Source organism: Emys orbicularis, chromosome 7, assembly GCF_028017835.1.
Source record: "Emys orbicularis isolate rEmyOrb1 chromosome 7, rEmyOrb1.hap1, whole genome shotgun sequence".
NCBI lineage: Eukaryota > Metazoa > Chordata > Testudines > Emydidae > Emys > Emys orbicularis.
Genome location: NC_088689.1, coordinates 124,808,632 through 124,828,937, shown reverse-complemented (window position 1 = coordinate 124,828,937; position 20,306 = coordinate 124,808,632). Strand labels below are relative to the sequence as shown.

Below are 20,306 nucleotides of genomic sequence, written 5' to 3'. Positions count from 1 at the left end.
CTAGAATGCTCCCACCCCAGCTGTTGCCAGGGAGGGGCAGTTCCCTGCGCAGCCCCCCCACTGGCGAGGGACGGGCAGGCGCTGAGGGCAAAGGGACGGGCACGGGCACGGGCAAAGTCTTCGCTACGGCTTCACTCCCCGCAGTACGCATGCGCACGCCCTGCCCAGGCTCACTCACAACGGCCCGGCCCCCGGGGCGCAGGCTCATTGGCCCAAGCAGCCCACGTGACAGCGGGTCGGAGGGCAGCAGTATGGCTGCGCCCAGAGGTGGCAGGTGCGGCCAGTTGGAGTCGTCTCCGCGCCCCGGGGAGCGCTCCGCGTGGGTGTCCGCATGGAGCGGGCCGAGTTCTGGGTGTCCCTGACGGTGAGGAAGGCGGGGCGGGATTGGGGGTGAGGAAGGGGGCACAGCGGGGCGGGATGGGATGGTTTGCAGAGGAGGTGATGGGGGGCGGGTTTTGGGTGAGGAAGGGGGTGCAGTGGGGGGATAAGGAGGGTGGGCGGGATGGGGACACAGGGGTGTAATGGGGTGCAGAGGTGATGGGGTGAGGAATGGGGTGCAGTGGGGGGATAAGGAGGGTGGGCGGGATGGGGGCACAGCGGGGCGGGTTTGGGGGTGAGGTGGGGGGATAAGGAAGGGGGCAGGATGGGGGCACAGTGGGGCGGGTTTGGGGGCGAGGTGGGGGGATAAGGAAGGGGGCAGGATGGGGGCACAGTGGGGCGGGTTTGGGGGTGAGGTGGGGGGATAAGGAAGGGGGCAGGATGGGGGCACAGTGGGGCGGGTGGGGGGGGATAAGGAAGGGAGCAGGATGGGGGCACAGTGGGGCAGGTATGGGGGTGAGGTGGGGGGATAAGGAAGGTGGATGGGTTGGGGACACAGGGGTGCAATGGAGTGCAGAGGTGATGGGGTGAGGAAGGTGGCACAGTGGGGGGATAAGGAAGGGGGCAGGATGGGGGCACAGCGGGGTGGAATAGGGGGCAGAGGTGATGGGGTGAGGAAGGGGGTGCAGTGGGGGGATAAGGAAGGGGGCAGGATGGGGGCACAGTGGGGTGGGTTTGGGGGTGAGGTGGGGGGATAAGGAAGGTGGATGGGTTGGGGACACAGGGGTGGCATGGGGTGCAGAGGTGATGGGGTTAGGAAGGGGGTGCAGTGGAGGAATAAGCAAGGGGGCAGGATGGGGGCACAGTGGGGTGGGTTTGGGGGTGAGGAAGGGGGTGCAGTGAGGGGATAAGGAAGGGGGCAGGAAGGGGGTGCAGTGGAGGGATAAGGAAGGGGGAGGGTTGCAGAGGAGGTGATGGGGCTGGAGGAGGGGTGTGCAGCTGGGGGGGGATGAGGGAGGTGGGTGGGGTGGGGTGTGGAGGTGACTCATCTCTGGGTCTGAGAGGGGAGCAGAGTCGAGCAGAGTCCACTTCTGGGTGGCACTGCCAGGGGGAAATTCCCAGTTGAGTTTGGAAGGAGAGGGTATGTCTGTATGTTGCAGCTGCTGGTGCTGAGGAATATTATTGATGGTCCCTTAGGCTCCCCCTCCACTCTCTAGACACAGCCCCTGGCCCAAGGATCAGTTGGGCTAAATTATAAGGAATTGAAGTGATCACAATGCCATATTAAAACCCCGCATACACTTTTCCAATGGTATGAATTTATTTCTGATGCCCTTTGTTACCTGTGCTGCAGAGGAAGGTGAAAACCCCCCAAGGTCACTGCCAGTCTGACCTGGAGGAAAATTCTTTCCAGACCTCTCATATGGCGATCAGTTAGACTCTGATCAAGAATGAGCCAGCTAAGTGCCAGAAAGACAATTATCAGGACCGCCTCAGAGCACCGGCATATCCTATCCAGTGTCCCATCTCCAGCTGTGGCCATTTCTGATGCTTCAGAAGAAGGAAGCAAATCCGCGCCAACAACCCCCTTTCCTCCAACTGTGAATACACTGTGGAAGAATTCCCTTCCTGACCCCTGGGGGTGACTGTATGAAGCCCTGAAGCATGCGATTTGAGGAAAGTAAGACATGAACCAGAAGGGACTCCCGAGGGTTGCCCAGCCCAGCCCCCCACCACTACAGGCAACCCTGTCATCTAATCCCACTCATGAATTTGTCAAGCTCTGTCTTAAAGCTAGTTAGATTGTTTGCCCTTTCAGCTCCTTTTGGAAGGCAGTTCCAGAATGTCACTTCTCTTATGATTAGAAACCTTCTAACTTTCAGCCTAAATTTATTTGTGAACAGTTTATACCCACTTATTCTTGTTCCAGCATTGTCCTTTCATTTAAATAGCCCTTTGTCCTCCCTAGTGTTTACCCTCGTGGTGTATTTATAGAAAGCAATCCTATCTTTTAGGCCCTCTGTTCCCCTGATCATTCTAGTAGCTCTTCTCTGCACCCGTTTCTTTCTGAATTGATCTTTCTTGAATGTGGGTGACCAGGATTCCAGAAGAGGTCTTACCACTGCCTTATACAATGGTATTAATACTTTCTTGTGTCTACTGGAAATGCAACGCCTGGATCCTATTTGCTTTTTTTCATGGCCGCATCACATTGGTGGCTCTTAATTGCCCTGTGATCGACCAACATACCCAGATCTCTCCCCTCCTCTCTCACTTGTAACTGATGAGCCCCCAGTTAATATATAGCAGGAATTCTTGTTGTTAGTCCCTATGTGTGTGACCTTGCAGTTTGTACTATTCCATTTCATCCCATTTCTATTTCTCTCTTTTTGTACCTGGACAGTTTTCCATTTCATCCTGTCATCTGGCTTATTTAACTGTCCAACACACAAACCCTACAAAACAAGCAGAATCCTTTAGAGACCCAGATAATCTGTGTAAGTTTTAGAACTGAAATAGGTATCACCAGGGTTGTAACAATCATCTTTTTAACGAGTATGTTTGTAATGAAAGACCTATTTTTTATAATAGAAAGAGCCAGTACTCTCACTTGGCAAAGCTTTTAGAGTGGTGTCCATCTATTCTTGAAGGAGGAGGATCAGAATGATGTTGGAAATAACAAACAATAACAATGAGTGCTCCTGCTGTAGTGTTGTGACAGAAGGTTGACAGGTGTTTGAGAATCAGTGGAGAGAATTACTCTGAGAAGCTACAGGTCCTAAATGTATTTTATCTAAACAAAAAGCTATTTGATTTCACTGTGTCTATTCAATCAAAGTGCATGGCAGTTTCAACCAGAAAAATATATGGGGCGGTGTGGGGAGAGAAATAAATGTTGAAGAGCAGCTAACTTTGTGTCTTAAGAATTTTAAAAAATAGTAAAAACAAAACCATTAGAATAGATCTTGTTAACAAGGATTTGTTACTCCATTTCTTCTTTCATGCTATGTTCGCAGCCTCCGCCATTTGTAGCGTAAGTTTGAACTACTCATCTAACACATCACGCAAAATGCAGGGAAGCATTTGTTAAGGATGAATTTGAGCAACAACGTTCAAACATGGCAGCGAAGGGCACGTGGCTAGCTTGTGGACAATACGAAGAGAAAGGAATGCTTAATTTTTGAACTACCATTTCCTCTCATATTTTGAATTCCACTAGTGCAATGTTACAAACTAACTTTGTTCCCAAAGCCAGAAATCCTGGAGTTATCCTTGATTCAGAGCTTGCTTTCTTCCTTTTGCCTCGCTTGTTTGTAACTCTGCCTGCCGCGCCACTGGAGAGTTTGGCTACCTTTAACCCGCCCCTCCTAAATTTCTTATTCTTTCTATAGTCTATGCCTGTTTTGACTATTGTGACTTCTTAAGTTCCTTCTTGCAAGACCTTAATTGCATCTCTTTGCTTCTTGTGGGGCCAGATTTCCCAGTGCTCCCAGCACCCACAATTGGGGCCAGATGCTCAAAAGAGCTCAGCACACAAAGTGTAGAGGTCTCTTGAAAATATGGCCACTTATTTTGGGTGCCTAAAAGGAGGCTGAGCTCTGTTGAAAATCTCTCCAAGCCTCTTCACTTCACAGCCCTGAAACGTCATTCCTTAGCTTCATCTTTGCTTTTCCATCCCCATCTCATCCTGGTGCTTTCCCCTCCAGTCCCACAGCTAGTGATGGCAGGTTCCTGCTCTTTGTTCACAAACGTGGGGATGGAGTGGAGCAAGGATAGCGTGGATAATTGTAAGGGTGTAGCTGAATGACCCGAAGGAGTGAAATGTTGTGAAGAGGCTTGTCGATTTCAGTGCATGGGTCTGTACCGTGACTAGTTCTGGCTGCAGAATGTAGGAGGAAAGGTCTTCTCTTCCTGTTCCATGTTCAACGGGCAGGTGGTTTCTAACCCTCAGAGGAGTCAGGTGCTCCCAATAGGAAGAATGAAGGCAAACAACCAAACTAGCATTAAGATTGTTGGTGTGCCGGCAACAAGATGGAGTTTGATAAATTTAGAAATGAGATTATATGATGGAATTGCCTGCATCAGCAAGAGACCGGATTCAATGATCCAGGAGGTCCCTGCCAGTCCCTTGCCGCTAACTCATATTGCACAACTATTTCTGCTATGTATCTGATGTGACATTTATACACTCTCTTAGAGGCTTTATGGACATGGACCAAGAAAAATTCAATCGCAGATTAAGGGATATATAATTTTTGGGGCATTTGCTAACTGAATCCTCTCTCCAGCTTTTTAAAAGATTTTATCTCTAGTTACTCCTAGAAGAATCATTTATAAGTGAACAACTAAGAAAGTGAATGCTGCTCCCTCCCACAAGTGTATAATAGACTATCGCCCCGTATTTTATCATCCATTTTCAATTAATTCATTAAAAATATGCATAGGGCCAACTTTGTCCCTCCTGAATTGTGTATAGTTAAGTGAAGCTGCATGCCTGGGTGTAAGAGCAGAATTTGGCTCACCCTTAAATATGCTCAGGTGACCTATTGTATGAAAGATCATGGTTCAATACATTTGAATTCGATCCTGGTTTTATTTAATCATGTTGCTGGATTTAGAGTGTAACAGGTATATCCAGCTCCATGCAAAGATTTCCCCCCCCCCCCCCCCCCCAGCTGTTCAACTGATAATGCTAGTGCTGCTGACACGCAGTTGAGAATGGGCTGCTTAGTCGGCTTATTATCTAAAAAATCATTACTGTTTGCTGCCGATGGAGTAAGCTCCCAGGTATTCTCACCATCCTACAGGTACTCTATTAGCTGCTTCATGAATTTAAATGACATTTAAGATACAAATCCAAAGAAGCAATTAGTAACTTTTGATTCATGTTTTACCAGCTGGCTAGATTAAATCTGATCAATTTTATTTTGGGCAGATAAGAATTCTGATGGAAGAAGAGTTCGAAAAATCAATGCACGCAAAATAGCCAAATAGATTAAAAGAGTAATTAACTTATTGATTAAAACGTTAACGGTAGATAGTAGATGCCTCTCTGAATCCTCTGTTAGGGTGGAACAGAAAACCAGGTGAGCACAGTATAATTGTACTTGAATTATCCAAGTAAAGATTCAGCAGTACCATACATCCATGCTCATGTTTTCTCCTGCTGTTGTATACAGGGTAGATATCAATATATGTGCTTCGTAGCCCAAATAACCAAAAAATGATGAAGGTGGATTCAAAGAATAAATTTAATACAGATTATTAGATATGTTAAAATGGCTAAAAAAAATTTTCGGAGAGTGAGGGGTGGGGAGGTAGTTGTATACTCATCCCTGCCTATATTTCATCTTGTTATTATTCAGGTTTTGCAGGGGCCTTGGGCATGGATGCCATCTTGGTCTCTCCTGTTCTTTATGTGTGCACACAGTTTAGTTAGACCAAAGTCTTTGGTCTAATATAGGTGTATCTAGGTGAAAACTAATGGTCTGTGTTATACAGGAGGACAGTAGGATTGCCAACTTTCTAATTCCAGAAAACCGAACACCCTTGCCCCACCCACTGCCCTGCCCCGCCCCATCCCTGAGGCTCCGCCCCAGCCCTGCTCACTCCATCCCCCCTCCCTCACCCTTGTTCACTTGCTCATTTTCACTGCAGGGCCCAAACAGGCATATTTATTGTTTTGACAGATATATTATGCTAAATTCAGGTTTTATTTGTTACAGGATGCTACAGCTGGCAGCAAAATAGTCAAAAAGGGTAATTTAAAAAAAACGAAATTTCACAAAGGTTTTCATGATTCTTTCCCTCCCCTCTTCCCGTTTTTTGTAACCAGCTCCATGTTTTTTATTCACTAAAGTTATTGTAATTTTATGTGTGGAATTAGGACCACACATTATCAGAGCTGCAATGGGTCCATTAAAGGCCCACTCCTGAAGCCCAAATACAAATCCATAGAGCACAGCCACAGAAATGCACACCTGTCCAGATAGCTGTATAAATAAATCTGTAGAAACTGACTCCCACACCTACATGCGGATACACACGTGTATTCATGTGTACACATCTAGCATGCACTAACACATATACTTCCACATTATTTAATATTACAATTGTTGTTTAGTGTCTAGAGACCTCAACTAAGGTCGGGGCTCCAGGGTGGTAGGTGCTGGACATACACATAAAAAGAGAGAGTCTGCAACAGAGTTTGTAATGTCGCTAGACAAAGGTGGGGAGGCCCTCTCCGTCCCATGTGAATTTTTTCCTGTTTATATATTTATTAGAACTGGTTTAAATCTTTTAATGAAGTTTTTTAGTATAAAATGAAAATTTTCACCATATTGCTTTGGATTAAAGTATTCAGGATTTCCTCAAACTGGTAAAACCTCAACTGGAGTATTACATCAAGTTCTGGGCACCACGTTTTGGGAAAGCTGTAGACAAACTGGAGGAAGTCCAGAGGAGAGCAACAAAAATGATTAAAAGTGTAGGAAACACAACCTCTGAGGAATGATTGGAAAAAAAACAAACTGGGTTTGATTAGTCTGGAGAAGACTGAGGGGGGACATGATACAGTCTTCAAGTATGTAAAAGGTTCTTATAAAGAGGAAGGTGATGTATTATTCTCAACCACTGAAGATGGGACAAGAAGCAATGGGCTTAAACTACAGTAAGGGAGATTTAAGTTAGACATTAGGAAAAACTTCCTAACTGTCAGGATAGTTGAGCATTGGAACAAATTAGGTAGGCAGGTTGTGGAATCTCTGTCATTGGAGGTTTTTAAGAACAGGTTAGACAAACCCCTCTCAGGGATGGTCTGTCTTAGTCCTGCCTCAGCTCAGGGGAATGGACTAGATGATCTATCCATCTCCCTTACAGTCCTATGTTTCTATGACTCTGTGAAACTTTTGGTTTAAAATGAATTTTTTCTGTTTTTGGCTGTCAAAAACAAAATTGAAATGAAAACCCACACATTTTTTTTCTTCGGGAATACAAATCTTTTTCTCAACCAGTCCTAATATTTGCACAATAATTCCTGGCGCTGGTGGACAAACGGTGCGGTGTCATATTGCTAACTGGCATGTGCCATTATCTTAGGGCTTATTTGCCTGGCTCAGAGTTGTTGGAGCTGCTTTGCTTCCTTCATTCAACCCAAAACAGTGAGGCAAAATGAAAGAATGCTTAAAATGTTGCACTGTTCTTTTTGTATCCTGTGCTGGTCCTTGACATCAATCTACACATGGTCACTTGTAGTTAAAAAGTAATTATTGGAGAAATCTGCCGATGAATGATCGAGCCACTAGTTTGCTGCAAATGGCTAGATTCAATAATGTCCTTTAGGCACGTCTCATAGCAGCATGTGTGTAGGCAAGACGTTGATGTTAATTTGCTTTACTTCTGTTTATCTTGAAGGCTGGTGGGATAGCTGGTGTGTGCGTTGACTTGATATTATTCCCTCTGGATACTATAAAAACCCGACTGCAGAGTCCCCAAGGATTTAAGAAGGCTGGTGGCTTTCGCGGCATCTATGCTGGCGTTCCTTCTGCTGCTGTAGGATCCTTTCCGAATGGTAAAAACTGTGTGGATTGTGCTTGTGTTAATCCCTGGTCTTCCTCTAGGGGAACGGCATAGTCAAGTCTGTCCTTTCTCGGCCAGGCTCCGATCCTGCTAGCAGCTCCACATAGGACCCCCTGTTGAAGTTATGGGGTTTTGTGTGGGTGCAGGGGTCCAGCCGGGTGGGGCTCTGTGTGCACCATTGTAATGATGACCCCTAATGTAGACTTGCTGCATTGCACTGTACCTGAGTAAATCACACCATTGCATGCCCCATTTTGCACTGGGGCAGTGTGCCAATATTAGTAGATTTTAGTTACACTGATGCATTGATGTAATCACACTGGTGCAAAGTTATGTAATGTAGGGTTCCAAAAGATAAATCCCCCCTCCCCCATATATATTGTTTCTCTTTCCAATTTTATAAATCTGCAAATGCTAACTACTGGTGGTACTGCTTTGTGTTTCACAATTCAGATTCCTATGCACCATCATGGTGACGCCACCGTGTCCAGATACTCTTCTGGAAGCCTTGATGCTATTCTTTTCATCAGCTCTTCACTTAAAAATCCAATTTTTGGCTTTACACTGTGGAAGCTGTTCCCCTTCCCTTCCATCTCTCTCTCTTGCCCTTCCTTCCTGTTTCCAGCAGCGCCTACAATGTGCTAAGCATTGTCCAAATATAAAAGAAGGCACAAGTCCCCATCCTGGAGACTCTTGCCTTTAAATCCTGGCCATGTCTGACTGCAGTGATCATGAATATGAATGCTCCAAGTGTTACCTGGGATTCTTTCAACCCAAAGCTCTTGGTATCTTTTACTCTGTGCGAGGAGGTGTCAGGAAATAAATCAGGGGAGACACGGCTGTCCGACCGATAGATGGCTGGCACAAACAGGATAACACAAGAGTGCTTTCACTTAAAGCTAAACTTTACTTAGACTCAAGCACTTACACACGTCTGCAACAAGATTAGTAAAACACCCCCAACCTTTGATAATTACCAAAGCTGAGTGTGGCACAGTGGCAGCCCGTCTGCCGGTGGGGAACACAAAATGCATCCAGAGGGAGAGACCGGTCCCGAAGAGTCCCCGCTATCTCAAGCTTTTTCCCCTTATTTATACATTAGTAATAGAATGTCCCTTAAAGAAACCTTGTTCAGTAAGCAGTTTTAATGATCGAGCAAGTGGTTCCTTCTGATTATTGATTAACCAGGTGTGGGTTTTTCCAGAGCCTGCAGCCTTGAGACCCCAGTAGACGTTCCTGAGGGTACATCCTGCTCTTTTCAAATGCATGTATCAGCAACTTTAACACAATTTTTATCAGGAAGGACGCGGGGTCAAGCTGCATGGCCACTTTATAGCTTGCTGACTAGGTTGCTTTTTAACAATAAGCCATAGTGGTTTCAAGCACTTTACTGGTTTGCCAAAGTCTCCCCATACACAAGGGTATTTTGTGTACATGCATGTGCTCCCCTCTGGTCTTTAAGAGCCAAATTCTAGCAGGGAATGTTCTCTTTTTTTTTTTCTGGGGAGAGAAATAAATAATTATAAGTCATTTAGAAACTGAGGGAAGCTTTGAGGAGGCCTTTTGAAATTGGCACTGTCTTTCAGAAACAAAACAAAACAGTTCTAGTGTTTGAAGAAAAATATTTGCAATTCCTGAGATCTGTTTGTTCTCTTCCTCTTTGCAAAATGAAGTCCAGCTAGGCTGTCACGTTTGTAAATGTTAAGTTCACAGACCAATCCACTGACACCTTCAAATGTTCGATGTCCTTCAAAAGATGATATAAAAAAATTCTGTTCTTTATCTCCGCTTTCGTTATCTCCTTTTGAGGCGATAAGCATCTTTTGATTAACTGCAGAAGGCAATACATGCAGTCCTTTTGCACAATTAAAATCTGTTCCCCCCTGAGAGATGTCAGCTTTTTCAGGATTTGCATCTCTAACATCTGAGCTGGGATTTATCTCTTGCCGCAGTGTAAGACCAAAAACTTAAATTATCTTGAAGAATACAAGTAACCCTTAATGTGCTAGGTAGCAAATGCAAGACACCTGTTAGTTCAAAAAAACTGTTGCCACTTCAGTGCCTGGTTTGCTCTTCTTCCTGTCTCTAATAGTACACTGGTACACTTGGATTGGTTTTCTGTGCTATGAGATTAGGTCTATTACAAAATAAAACTGTTCCTTGCCCATTGGATTACAGTGTAATGAATGTTCAAGCTCTCAGGAGGATTTCATTTTCTTTCTCTCAAATGAATTGCTGTTGCTTCTGGAGCTAAACTGTAAAATAGGAGGCAGATTCTAGCTAGGAAGATGCTGCAATCAGATTTAAATGTTAGTAATGTTACTGAAGCAGTTGTTTCCTTAAAGGAGCTGATTTGTAATATCAATTGACCATCGTACAATAAAGTACAGCCCTTACCCACAGTATTCTAGGGGGAAAAAACTTCCAATCAGTCAGAGATATTATTTAGCCTTTTTGCTTTTTAAATACTGTAATTGTAAACCTGGATTGAAGCCCTGGGCCCACTGAAGTCAAAGGAAGCTTTGACCATGAGTGAAAGAGTATTGACCATGGAACTATGCTGGTAAGAAGGGTAGTACTGTTTTGGGGAATGTCTTGTCTCTGGATTATAGCATTCGGCTATTTTCTGGATTATAACCGTAAACTAGGTTTGTCTGGATTATAACAGCAATCTGCTAATGCAGTTACAGGGATAGTTTGATGACTGGACTTTTTTTAAAATTTCAGCTGCTGCCTTTTTTGTCACCTATGAATATGTGAAATGTATGTTGCATACTGCCTCCCCTCTGTACCTGAGTCCAGTAACACACATGGCGGCCGCCTCCTTTGGAGAAGTAGTAAGTAACAGCTCTATCTACTGCACATTGCATTTTTTCCCCTTCTCTTCTTGCTAGGAAGTCTTATGAGAGCTGAATTTTAGTGGGAACCTTTTACTTGTTGATTGTTGAGCAGCAGGTTTAACAAGCCTGGTCTTTACAAAGCATTGGTTGCAAAATACCAACATGTTTTCTAGAAACTTCTGGGGTTTGTTTTGTTTTGTTTTAAATGAAGCATTGACATTGAGTAACAGTCTGGAAGCATAATGTAGCAAAATCTCATTCCGTGGGCAAGTTAGTGATGGGAAGGTACGGTTGTCCTTTGATTCGTGAAAAATCCACAGAACCATTATTTCAGAGGTGTTACCCTCTGTGGCGTGGCGGTGGGGACTTGCTGTTCTTCCCATGCCCCACCAGTTCCAGGTCCGCCAGTTGGTGCAAGCTTTGATAATACAGTGTCATTGGAAATGGGTTGAGTTGGGTATTATTCAAAAGACCTTCCTATCACTTACTTGCCCCTGGAATGAGATTTTGCTACATTGTGCTTCCAGACTGTTACTCCCAGGAACACAATGGTACCAAACATGACACCACTAGAACTATGTAGCCATGTAGTCGAGAAAAAGTTTAAAAATCACAGTGCAAGATTGGTCCCTTGTGCATTACATGTCCAGTACCGAAATACCACCTGCTGCAGTAGGCTAATGGTTAAATACCTGGAGGACAGTTCTGATGAGTTGAATGTGTTTAGGCTGGGATCTCAATGGATCTTAATGGAGCTAGGCGTCCAACTCCCATTGACTTTCAATGGGGTTTTGTCTCCTAACTCCCCCCCATGGGCTCCTGTGAGAATAGGGTGACCACATGTCCCGATTTTATAGGGACAGTCTCAATATTTGGGGCTTTGTCTTATATGGGTGCCAATTACCCCCCACCCCTGTCCCAATTTTTCACCCTTGCTATCTGGTCACCCTATGTGAGAACCCCAGTCATAATCTCCTTGCATTATTTCAGCTCTGATTTACTCACTTCAGTGATGTTTTCTAAACTGTTCCATTTAAAACTTCAGTGAAAATGTTCATGTCTGTGACAATAAAATGACTTATTTCAGCTGTTTATAATGAGATTTCTGAATTCGTTGGGTAAATGGCAAAGATTTCTGTAGGTCACTGGGGAGACATACTTGTTCTCTGTTCTCAAGAAAAGGGGAAAACCGAATGGTCACTGAAGAATTATTCCTATCCAGAAGAAACTCAAGACACGCACTGAAAGCTGGCTGCTCTTCTTTCCAGTGGTATAAACTACATACATATCCAGTTATCCTGTCTCTCACTGGTGATGTTATGTTATGTTGTAATATGGTCTGATACCTTTCATTAGTTCACTTGTTATTGATCATAGCTCCTAAGAGCCCCATTGTGCTAGGTGCTGTACAAATGCAGAACAAAAGACATTTCCTGCCCCAAAGAGCTTACAATCTAAGTATAAGACAAAAGACAACAGATGGATGCACAAAAAGATGGGAGTACAGGGAAACAGAGATAGTATTGGCCACTATGATAGCCTGTACTTGCCCTGGGGTATGTCTTACATTTTAAAAAAAACAAGGAGTCCTTGTGGCACCTTAGAGACTAACAAATTTATTTGGGCATAAGCTTTCAGGGGCTAACTCCTCATTTTTTTTGCTGATACAGACTAATACGGCTACCACTGAAACTCGTCTTACATTTTAGTTACAATAAAGTAGAATGTTCTCTCTCAGAAATCGACAGTTTTGCAATTCAGCCACTTGAAAAAAGGGGTCAAAGAAAAAACTAGTCTGAGGTCACTGTGGTGTTCAAAATCTTTTTTTTTAATATGTCCATTTTTGGCTGGTTGTATAAAGCTGTCCTTATTCAGTAGCTATGGTAACTTTTACCCTGGAGACATTTTCTGGTAGTTGTGTAGTTTAAGTATGTAAATGAGACCAGAGTGGTAAAAATATATTTCTCACTATTTTTCATTATATGACATTTTTATTAGGGGAAAAACAATTTAAAAATCATAAAATGGAGGGTAATACTCTTAGTGTTGGAAAATATAAACAATCTAAACCTTGTTAGATTAGATTTCTTGCATTACGGAGTTTTCAGACCTGAATGTACTTGAAAAGTCACTGTATCAATTATATTAACTGACTCATTCAGCTATGCTATTTTCATACCCCCCACCTTTCTCTCTGAGGGTACCTCTGTGCTGCACCCCTCGCCCCCGCAGCAGCGAGTAAAATAGCAGTCTAGAGCCCTCGTTCTGAAACTCAGTGAGGTGGGATGGTCTTAGAGCTTGAGCCTGAAAATCTACACTGCCCTGGAGCGCAAGCCTGGTCAGTTGACCTGTTTTCTGAGACTCTCTGACGCAGGTGATGCACATTGGAAAACATAATCCCTACTATACATATAAAATGATGGGGTCTAAATTAGCTGTTACCACTCAAGAAAGAGATCTTGGAGTCATTGTGGATAGTTCTCTGAAAACATCCACTCAATGTGCAGCGCCCGTCAAAAAAATGAACAGAATGTTGGGAATCATTAAGAAAGGGATAGATAAGAAGACACAAAATATCATATTGACTCTATATAAATCCATGGTATGCCCACATCTTGAATAGTGCCTGCAGATGTGGTCGCCCCAACTCCCAAAAGATATATTGGAATTGGAAAAGGTTCAGAAAAGGGCAACAAAAATGATGAGGGGTATGGAGCAGCTCCCATATGAGGAGAGATTAATAAGACTGGAACTTTTCAGCTTGGAAAAGAGACGATTAAGGGGGGATATGATAGAGGTCTATAAAATCATGACTGGTGTGGAGAAAGTAAATAAGGAAGTGTTATTTACTCCTCATAACACAAGAACTAGAGGTCACCAAATGAAATTAATAGGAAGCAGGTTTAAAACAAAAGAAGTATTTCTTCACACAACGCACAGTCAACCTGTGGAACTCCTTGCCAGAGGATGTTGTGCAGGCCAAGAATATCACAGGATGAAAAAAAGAGCTAGATAAATTCATGGAGGATAGTTCCATCAATGGCTATTAGCCAGGATGGGCAGGGATGGTGTCCCTAACCTCTGTTTTCCAGAAGTTGGGAATGGGCAACAGGGGATGGATCACTTGATGATTACCTGTTCTGCTCATTCCCTCTGGGGAATCTGGCATTGGCCACTGTCAGAAGACAGGATACTGGGCTAGATGGACCTTTGGACTGACCCAGTATGGCCGTTCTTACATTCTTATGTCTTTTCAGTGTAGATGTACCCTTAGAAGCAAGTGATCTCATGTGGAAGGAGGGGAAGTCTGTCCGAACTTTTGCCCCCCCTCAATGTTTGTATATAAACTTTTAACTGTACATTGAAGCTAACTTCAGCTCTCCTTTGCAATGAGCAGCCTGAGGTTTATCACAGGTGCGGTGGCGGCAGCGGCTTGTGTTTTTAACGCTTCCTTTTTCTACCAAACTTGCCCTGAAATATGGCACGTAATTCCATTTTCCGAGCTCAAAAGGCACTGTCGTGGTAGCAGCCAGCCAGCTATTTTAGGACTTGATCCAAAGAGATGCTGAGCAATTGCAAATATCAGGCCCTTATTTTCCAGATGGCTCACAGCTATGTGTGTGTGCGCTGATTGAGTACTGGCACTTAATTTGGAGTTGCAGAATGAGAGTGGCTAGGCTATTAGATTGTGGCCTTCCTTGTCTGGCACAGGCTGTTCCAAGAAAATGGATTTAGTCCGACTTTTTAGATCATTTGATTTCATGTCAACTGTTAAGAAGAGAAGCGGTATCCCAGCTAAAGTCCTGCTGGTCTTCAGTCCTGCAAGCCTACTGTAGTGTGTAAATCACTGGGGTAGGATGCTGGAGATCTGGATTCTACTCCTGGCTTGGCCATTGGTCTGCTGGGTGATCTTGGGCAAGTCACTTCACCTCCCTGAGCCTCAGTTTCCTCATTTGTAAAATGGGGCTGATGGTACTGACCTGGTATATAAGAGCTGGGTGGTATTATTAGAAGACATGTGTGTCTTCCCCTACTGGCCCTTCCAAGCATGTCACTCTCAACTTTCATTAAGGCAAGTTTAGATTGTTTTTTGTTGTTGTGCTGCTGATGGGACAAGCTTGGGTTGTAGGCAAGCTAAGGGCGTGACACCACGCCTGCACCTCAGTGAGCCTTTTGCGCACCGGAGAACTCTCCCTGACTGAACGTCCAGACTGTTGTCTAAGTCTGAATGTTAAATTGCACTCTTTTCCCTGAATGCCAGACCTCTTCTGGCTTTCGTGCAGGCTCAAGTCCAGGGCCATTGCTAGGGAAAAGCTTGTTGGTGTTTCTGGGTGTGGCAGAATGTGGCTCTGTGTAAGCTCAAAAGTTTGTCTCTCTCACCAACAGAAGTTGGTCCAATAAAAGATATTACCTCACCCACTTTGTCTCTTTAGTTATGTTTAAAGTATTCTTTGATTACATGCTGCTAAGCCTGATTTAGGTGCTGGTCATTCCAGGATCTACATCAGTGAAGCGGATGTAAGTGAAGCACATTGGTTAACCTTTGCTTTTTTTTTTTTGGCTTGCAGCTTAGCAGGACACAGGAAATATGCGTCGTTCCAGATCCACAATGACTACACCTCCGCATCATGTTGGTTTTGGGGCTTGCCTTTTCTTTCTTTTGCATAATTGCAGTTCATTGTGGCTTAGTCATGAAAAGGTTTCCATTTCAAAAGGTTTTATGACTGCAGGATGATGATGGTTTTATAAATTCACGTTGATAGAGTTGTTTAAAACCAATCCATTTGGGGTTGGTAAGAGCCAGTAGCAAAGTCGTGCTCCCCCCCCACCCCGCTTCTGTGGTCTGTGGATTCATATTCAGGCAACAACTTCCCCGAAAGGTAGTTTGTCACATTGAAGAAAAGACTTTCTTGCATTTATAAATCAGCTGTCCCAGCAGATGTACAAGAAAACACAGAGTGACATGACAGGGTAGGGCAACTGACAGCTGTTTAACTTCATATATCAAATGATGCATGATTTTCAGCTACTGAAAATGCTTCCCTGCCTGATTCTTCTCATAGCTGTAAGTGTTTGTAGGGAGCTTCATGGAACTTCTATTGTGCATTTACAGATACTCTGATATTCTTTTCCTAAGCACTTGGACAGATGTCACAATTCAAATACACTTATCTCAACCTGGAGCGACTTGGTCCAAAACTGTGTACTGTATTAGCACATACCGTTTTAATGGTTTCATGGCAAATACTTTTGGGTAAAACCTGGTGCTTTGGCTCAATTTTCAGAGATCAAGCTACTGAGCACCTCTGACAACTCTGATTTGCTTGGAGCTACAACATTTGGTAGTCCCCTATAGTGCTATTGCTTTATTGGCCACGAGTACTGGTGTAATACTGTCTGTGATAATACAGCAGACATGGAGTATAGGCAGTGCCTTTTTTCAGTTCACGTTACTTTCCCCTCACCTTTCTTTTGGAAGCGTTGCTGCTTCTCTCCAGGATATTAAAATGTCTAATCACTTTTAACTCCCGATCTTCTATTCAACAGTGCCTTCTAAGCAAATATCCAGTTAAATGATATAACCTTGCCTTATCTGTGTTTACATGGCATCTTTGAGCCCTATTTCTCACTGAGGCTTTTGGGTATCATGTTGAAATAAACAATCTTGAAAGACAAATGTCTGGTTTTTTTCTTTGGTGCTAACTTGTTTAGCTGCACGTATCCTGTAGCAGTCCATTAAATTCCGCAGTCTATAGTAGAAGAGTGTCTTAGGAGAGGCAGTGTGCTTAGTGGATAGAGCACTGGACTGGGACTCAGACTTTTCTTGCTTCTGCTTTTATCTCTGATATTAGCCTACTGAGTGACCTTGGGCAAGTCAGTTCATCTACCTGTGCCTCGGTTTCCCCATGTGTAAAATGGGGGTGATGACACTTTGTAAAGCACTTTGAGGTCTACTGTTGAAATGTGCTATACAGAAGCTGAGTATAATTAAATTCAGGTTATCTAAGCATTTCCTCTGATTATACTGACATGCCCTTCGACCGGGAAAAGAAATAGTTCTTCACTCCCAGGTGAAATGTCAGGGGTCCTTTATATTCTACTATGTTCCCAAGGTCATGAGATTCATTTCATTGCCAACACATCATATTATTAGTGTGATAGGTTTGCCTGTTGCCAGACAAACCCATAGATCAGGGGTGGCCAAACTTACTGATCCTCCGAGCCACGTATGACAATCTTCAGAAGTTCGAGAGCTGGGGCGCACCTGCCGGCACTCAGGACTTCTGCCCCGCTCCTGCTGAAGCCCTGAGCCCCAGCAGGTGTGCCCTGCGGGGCTGAAGCCCCGAGACCCCCCTCCCCACTGGGCAGAAGCCCCTACCCCACCACCCTGCTGCAAGGCAGAGGTCCCAAGTGTTGTCCCCCCAAGTCTGGTAGGTGGAGAATGGCAGGGGAATTGAGGGGCTCCGTGAGCTGCACTTTAACTATAAAAGAGCTGCATGCAGCTCTTGAGCCACAGTTTGGCTACTCTTACCATAGCTCTACCAAGTACTGACCTTTGCTCTGGCAGTGGCCAGTTCCTGATAATTTAGAGGAGACCCAAAACTCCTTGTAATATGCCTAACCAGCTTGTAACATGCTGTAGGTAATAGGGGTTGGAAAAGAACTGTCCTTAAAGTGGTCAGGCATTAAGCTAGTCCCAAGGCTTTGAGTGCCTGTCTAATCTAGACCTTGGCTTGCATGTCTGTAAATGCTGCAGGTGGCCACTCACACCTTTCTAACATCTAGCAGGTCCGCTGGTTAACCCCGTTACAAGTACGTTCCACAGGCGGACTGCAGGTTGCATAAAGAAATACTTCCTTGGGTATCTCAGATTGACTGCAGCTTTAAGTAAATCTCAGGCTTAAGCGGCGAACCCCGAGTGACGCAGTCAGGAGGGCAAGGCTGCTTTGTGTTACCTAGATAATCCTGTTCCCCACCCGAGTAGGGCAGGGTGCCCAGTAAGATCCCCCGTTTTCTAATGTGTTTGTCCCATTCTACCCGCCTGACTAGGTGTTCTGCTCTGGTTAACACAGAGCATTACATTACTGTCCCCATGAAGCCCTGCCCCCTTCCTACTCTTAGCTTTGGAGTAGGGCACACCGTCATCTCCTGTAGCTAAGATTTTGTGTCACATTCTGCTTTCCCCATACCCAATTTCTAATCTGCCTCTCAGTGAGGCTTCTGTTTGTTGAGGCTTTTCCCTTCCCCTGCTTAAACTTGATCCCTCTCTCTGTCTGCCCCCTCTCCATCACACCTGCCTTTGTGCTTACACATCACAGTGCTTCCTTGTCTAACTGGCATGTCCGGTCCTAGCTATGAATCAGTCCCAAACCGTTAACGGAATGACTGATCCAAGCTATTTTCGCTCTGCCGCTGGAACGTGCAGTAGCACTCTAGCAGAGGTAGTGCCAACTGGCTGTTTCAGAGGAGAAACAGCGTAGCCCCGTCTGCCTCTTTGCATTTGTATTTGCCCCTTGGGCTTTAATTGTTGGCACCTGGGCATTTTTTTTAAAACCTTAGAAACCAAACTGTCTTACTGGATGTGATTTAGGGGGTCTATGAAACTAACCTCATTGTCAGGGGCAGCATGTGTCGATGGTCTCACAACCACGTTGGCGGTGCAAGTGAAGGAAGAGATGGGAGGGAACTGATTTAAGGCTGTCTGCTTGACAGAGCTGCCATGTAACTTCCTCAGGCAGATTCTCTTTGACCTTAATACCAGTCTCTGTGTTGTCAGCTCAGAAATTCGAAGCACAGGCATTGCAAGGAATCAGTTTCCATAGGTATCCCACAAAACCCTTTAGGAATCCTTAAAAGGCACTCACTCCCCCACCACTGCAATCTATAGCTCAACTACTGGTTGCCTGCTAGCTAATTCATGGAACATCACATGCAAATGAAAGAAGCCTCCAAGTTTCTGAGCTATAAAATGTCCTGTTCCAGAATAAAATGAGGCAGAGTGCAACCTCAGGATGTACGATACCCATGTCAGCCATGCTAACTAGAGGGAAAAGTTAGAGGAAAGCCTTACATCTTGAAAACAAAAGCACACTTAATTATTTGTGGGGATCCCATAAGAAAAACCTGACTGGAAAATTTAATCAACTGTGGTCAAAAGGAAATCAGACGCAGATGATACATTGCAATTTTAGAGCCCCTTTTGTTTAAAGATCTGAAAGTGCTTTGCAAGCACTAAGCATCACACCATGTGACAGGCAGGACAATTGTCTCCATTTTCAGGTAGGTAAACTGAGGCACAGTAAAGTTTAGATAAGATGGATGCTTGCTTTGCTCTGTAGTATGCTTGGTTCCTACTACCCTACAACAACAACAGAGGCATATTCACAACCAAGGCATCTTTCATACTGGTGGTGCTGTTTTTTTTTTTTTTTTTAAATAATAGCCTTGCATCATGTTGTGACAGCTATAGTGTTGAAAGAAGCACTTCTGAGCTAATAAGCTTCTGCTTTCCACAGGCCTTTTTCTCTTACTGTGATGGAAAAACGGAGCCGTAAAATAATTGAGGTAGGGATTAGGAGATTTGGTACACCAGGCCACCTAATAAAAATGGCACAAATTGAGCTTCTCTCACTGTTGTCTCATATCAAATTTTATTTGATCGATTTTACTGTATTCCAAATTGCAAGCATAAGGGTGAAAGTTGTAATTATAGTTTTATTGATTAGTCATTAAGTTTCAATCAAGTTATAACTACGGGGAATGGCTATTATTTTGCGAGTAGTTTTTTTTTGTTTGTTTCAGGCATCTTTCCTTTCCCTCCTTTCCCCTTGCACACTTAAAATAATTGCTTTGATATTACAAACTGCTTTTATAATGTGGATACTTACCTACCTAAAAGAGTGTGTTATAACAGCTGATTAGTGTTAGTAAAAGGCTTTGAGACGACTGGGTGAATGAATGTTAATCTTATTCATCTGCCATGCTACTAGATGTAAAAATAAGGCGAGGGGAGGTAAGGGGGAGTCAAAGGCAGAACATGTTCCCTAAAATTATGATATAAAATGTAAAACAAATATTAATGTTTGATGGCTTGTTATCCTTGTTGGTTTTTAAAACTAAAACATTCCCCTGTAATATTTGCATCCTAAGCAAACGCAGCTGTGCAACAAACTAGACTAGAAACAGACCAGTTCTACTGAGTGATGTGCAGAACTGAGAGGTAAACACATCCCTGAACAGTGTGTTCATTTTTCTTTTTGATTCTAGGAACTGAGGGAATTAAGCACATCAGCGACCAAAAAAAAAAAAGGCAAATAAAATCTGACACTAGACACATTTTATATAATTAAAGTATAATAAAATTTTTCCACAATTGAATCTCACCGGAGAGGGGCTTCTGAATACCAATACAGTGATACAGGGCATACATAACTTTCAAGAAATCACTTGCAAATGGACAGACAAAACGCAAGGGGAAAGACATGTAGTACACCACAACATCATTCCAAAGAAGGAGGAGTTGCAGCAGTGGCAAACGGAAACAGCCACAAAGCCTTCCTATTGTCACCA

General features: G+C 43.9%; 1 protein-coding gene across 1 annotated transcript in view; it reads left to right on the top strand.

Annotated features, from left to right (window-relative positions):
• The first annotated feature begins 244 nt into the window (after positions 1 to 244).
• The window catches only part of SLC25A26 (solute carrier family 25 member 26), a 130,143-nt gene continuing 110,081 nt past the window's right edge, over positions 245 to 20,306 (top strand). The window contains exons 1-3 of the mRNA XM_065407721.1: positions 245 to 364; positions 7,732 to 7,888; positions 10,624 to 10,733. Of these exons, the coding sequence (XP_065263793.1) occupies positions 332 to 364; positions 7,732 to 7,888; positions 10,624 to 10,733 (300 nt within the window). The 5' untranslated portion in view covers positions 245 to 331. The remainder of the gene's footprint in view (positions 365 to 7,731; positions 7,889 to 10,623; positions 10,734 to 20,306) is intronic.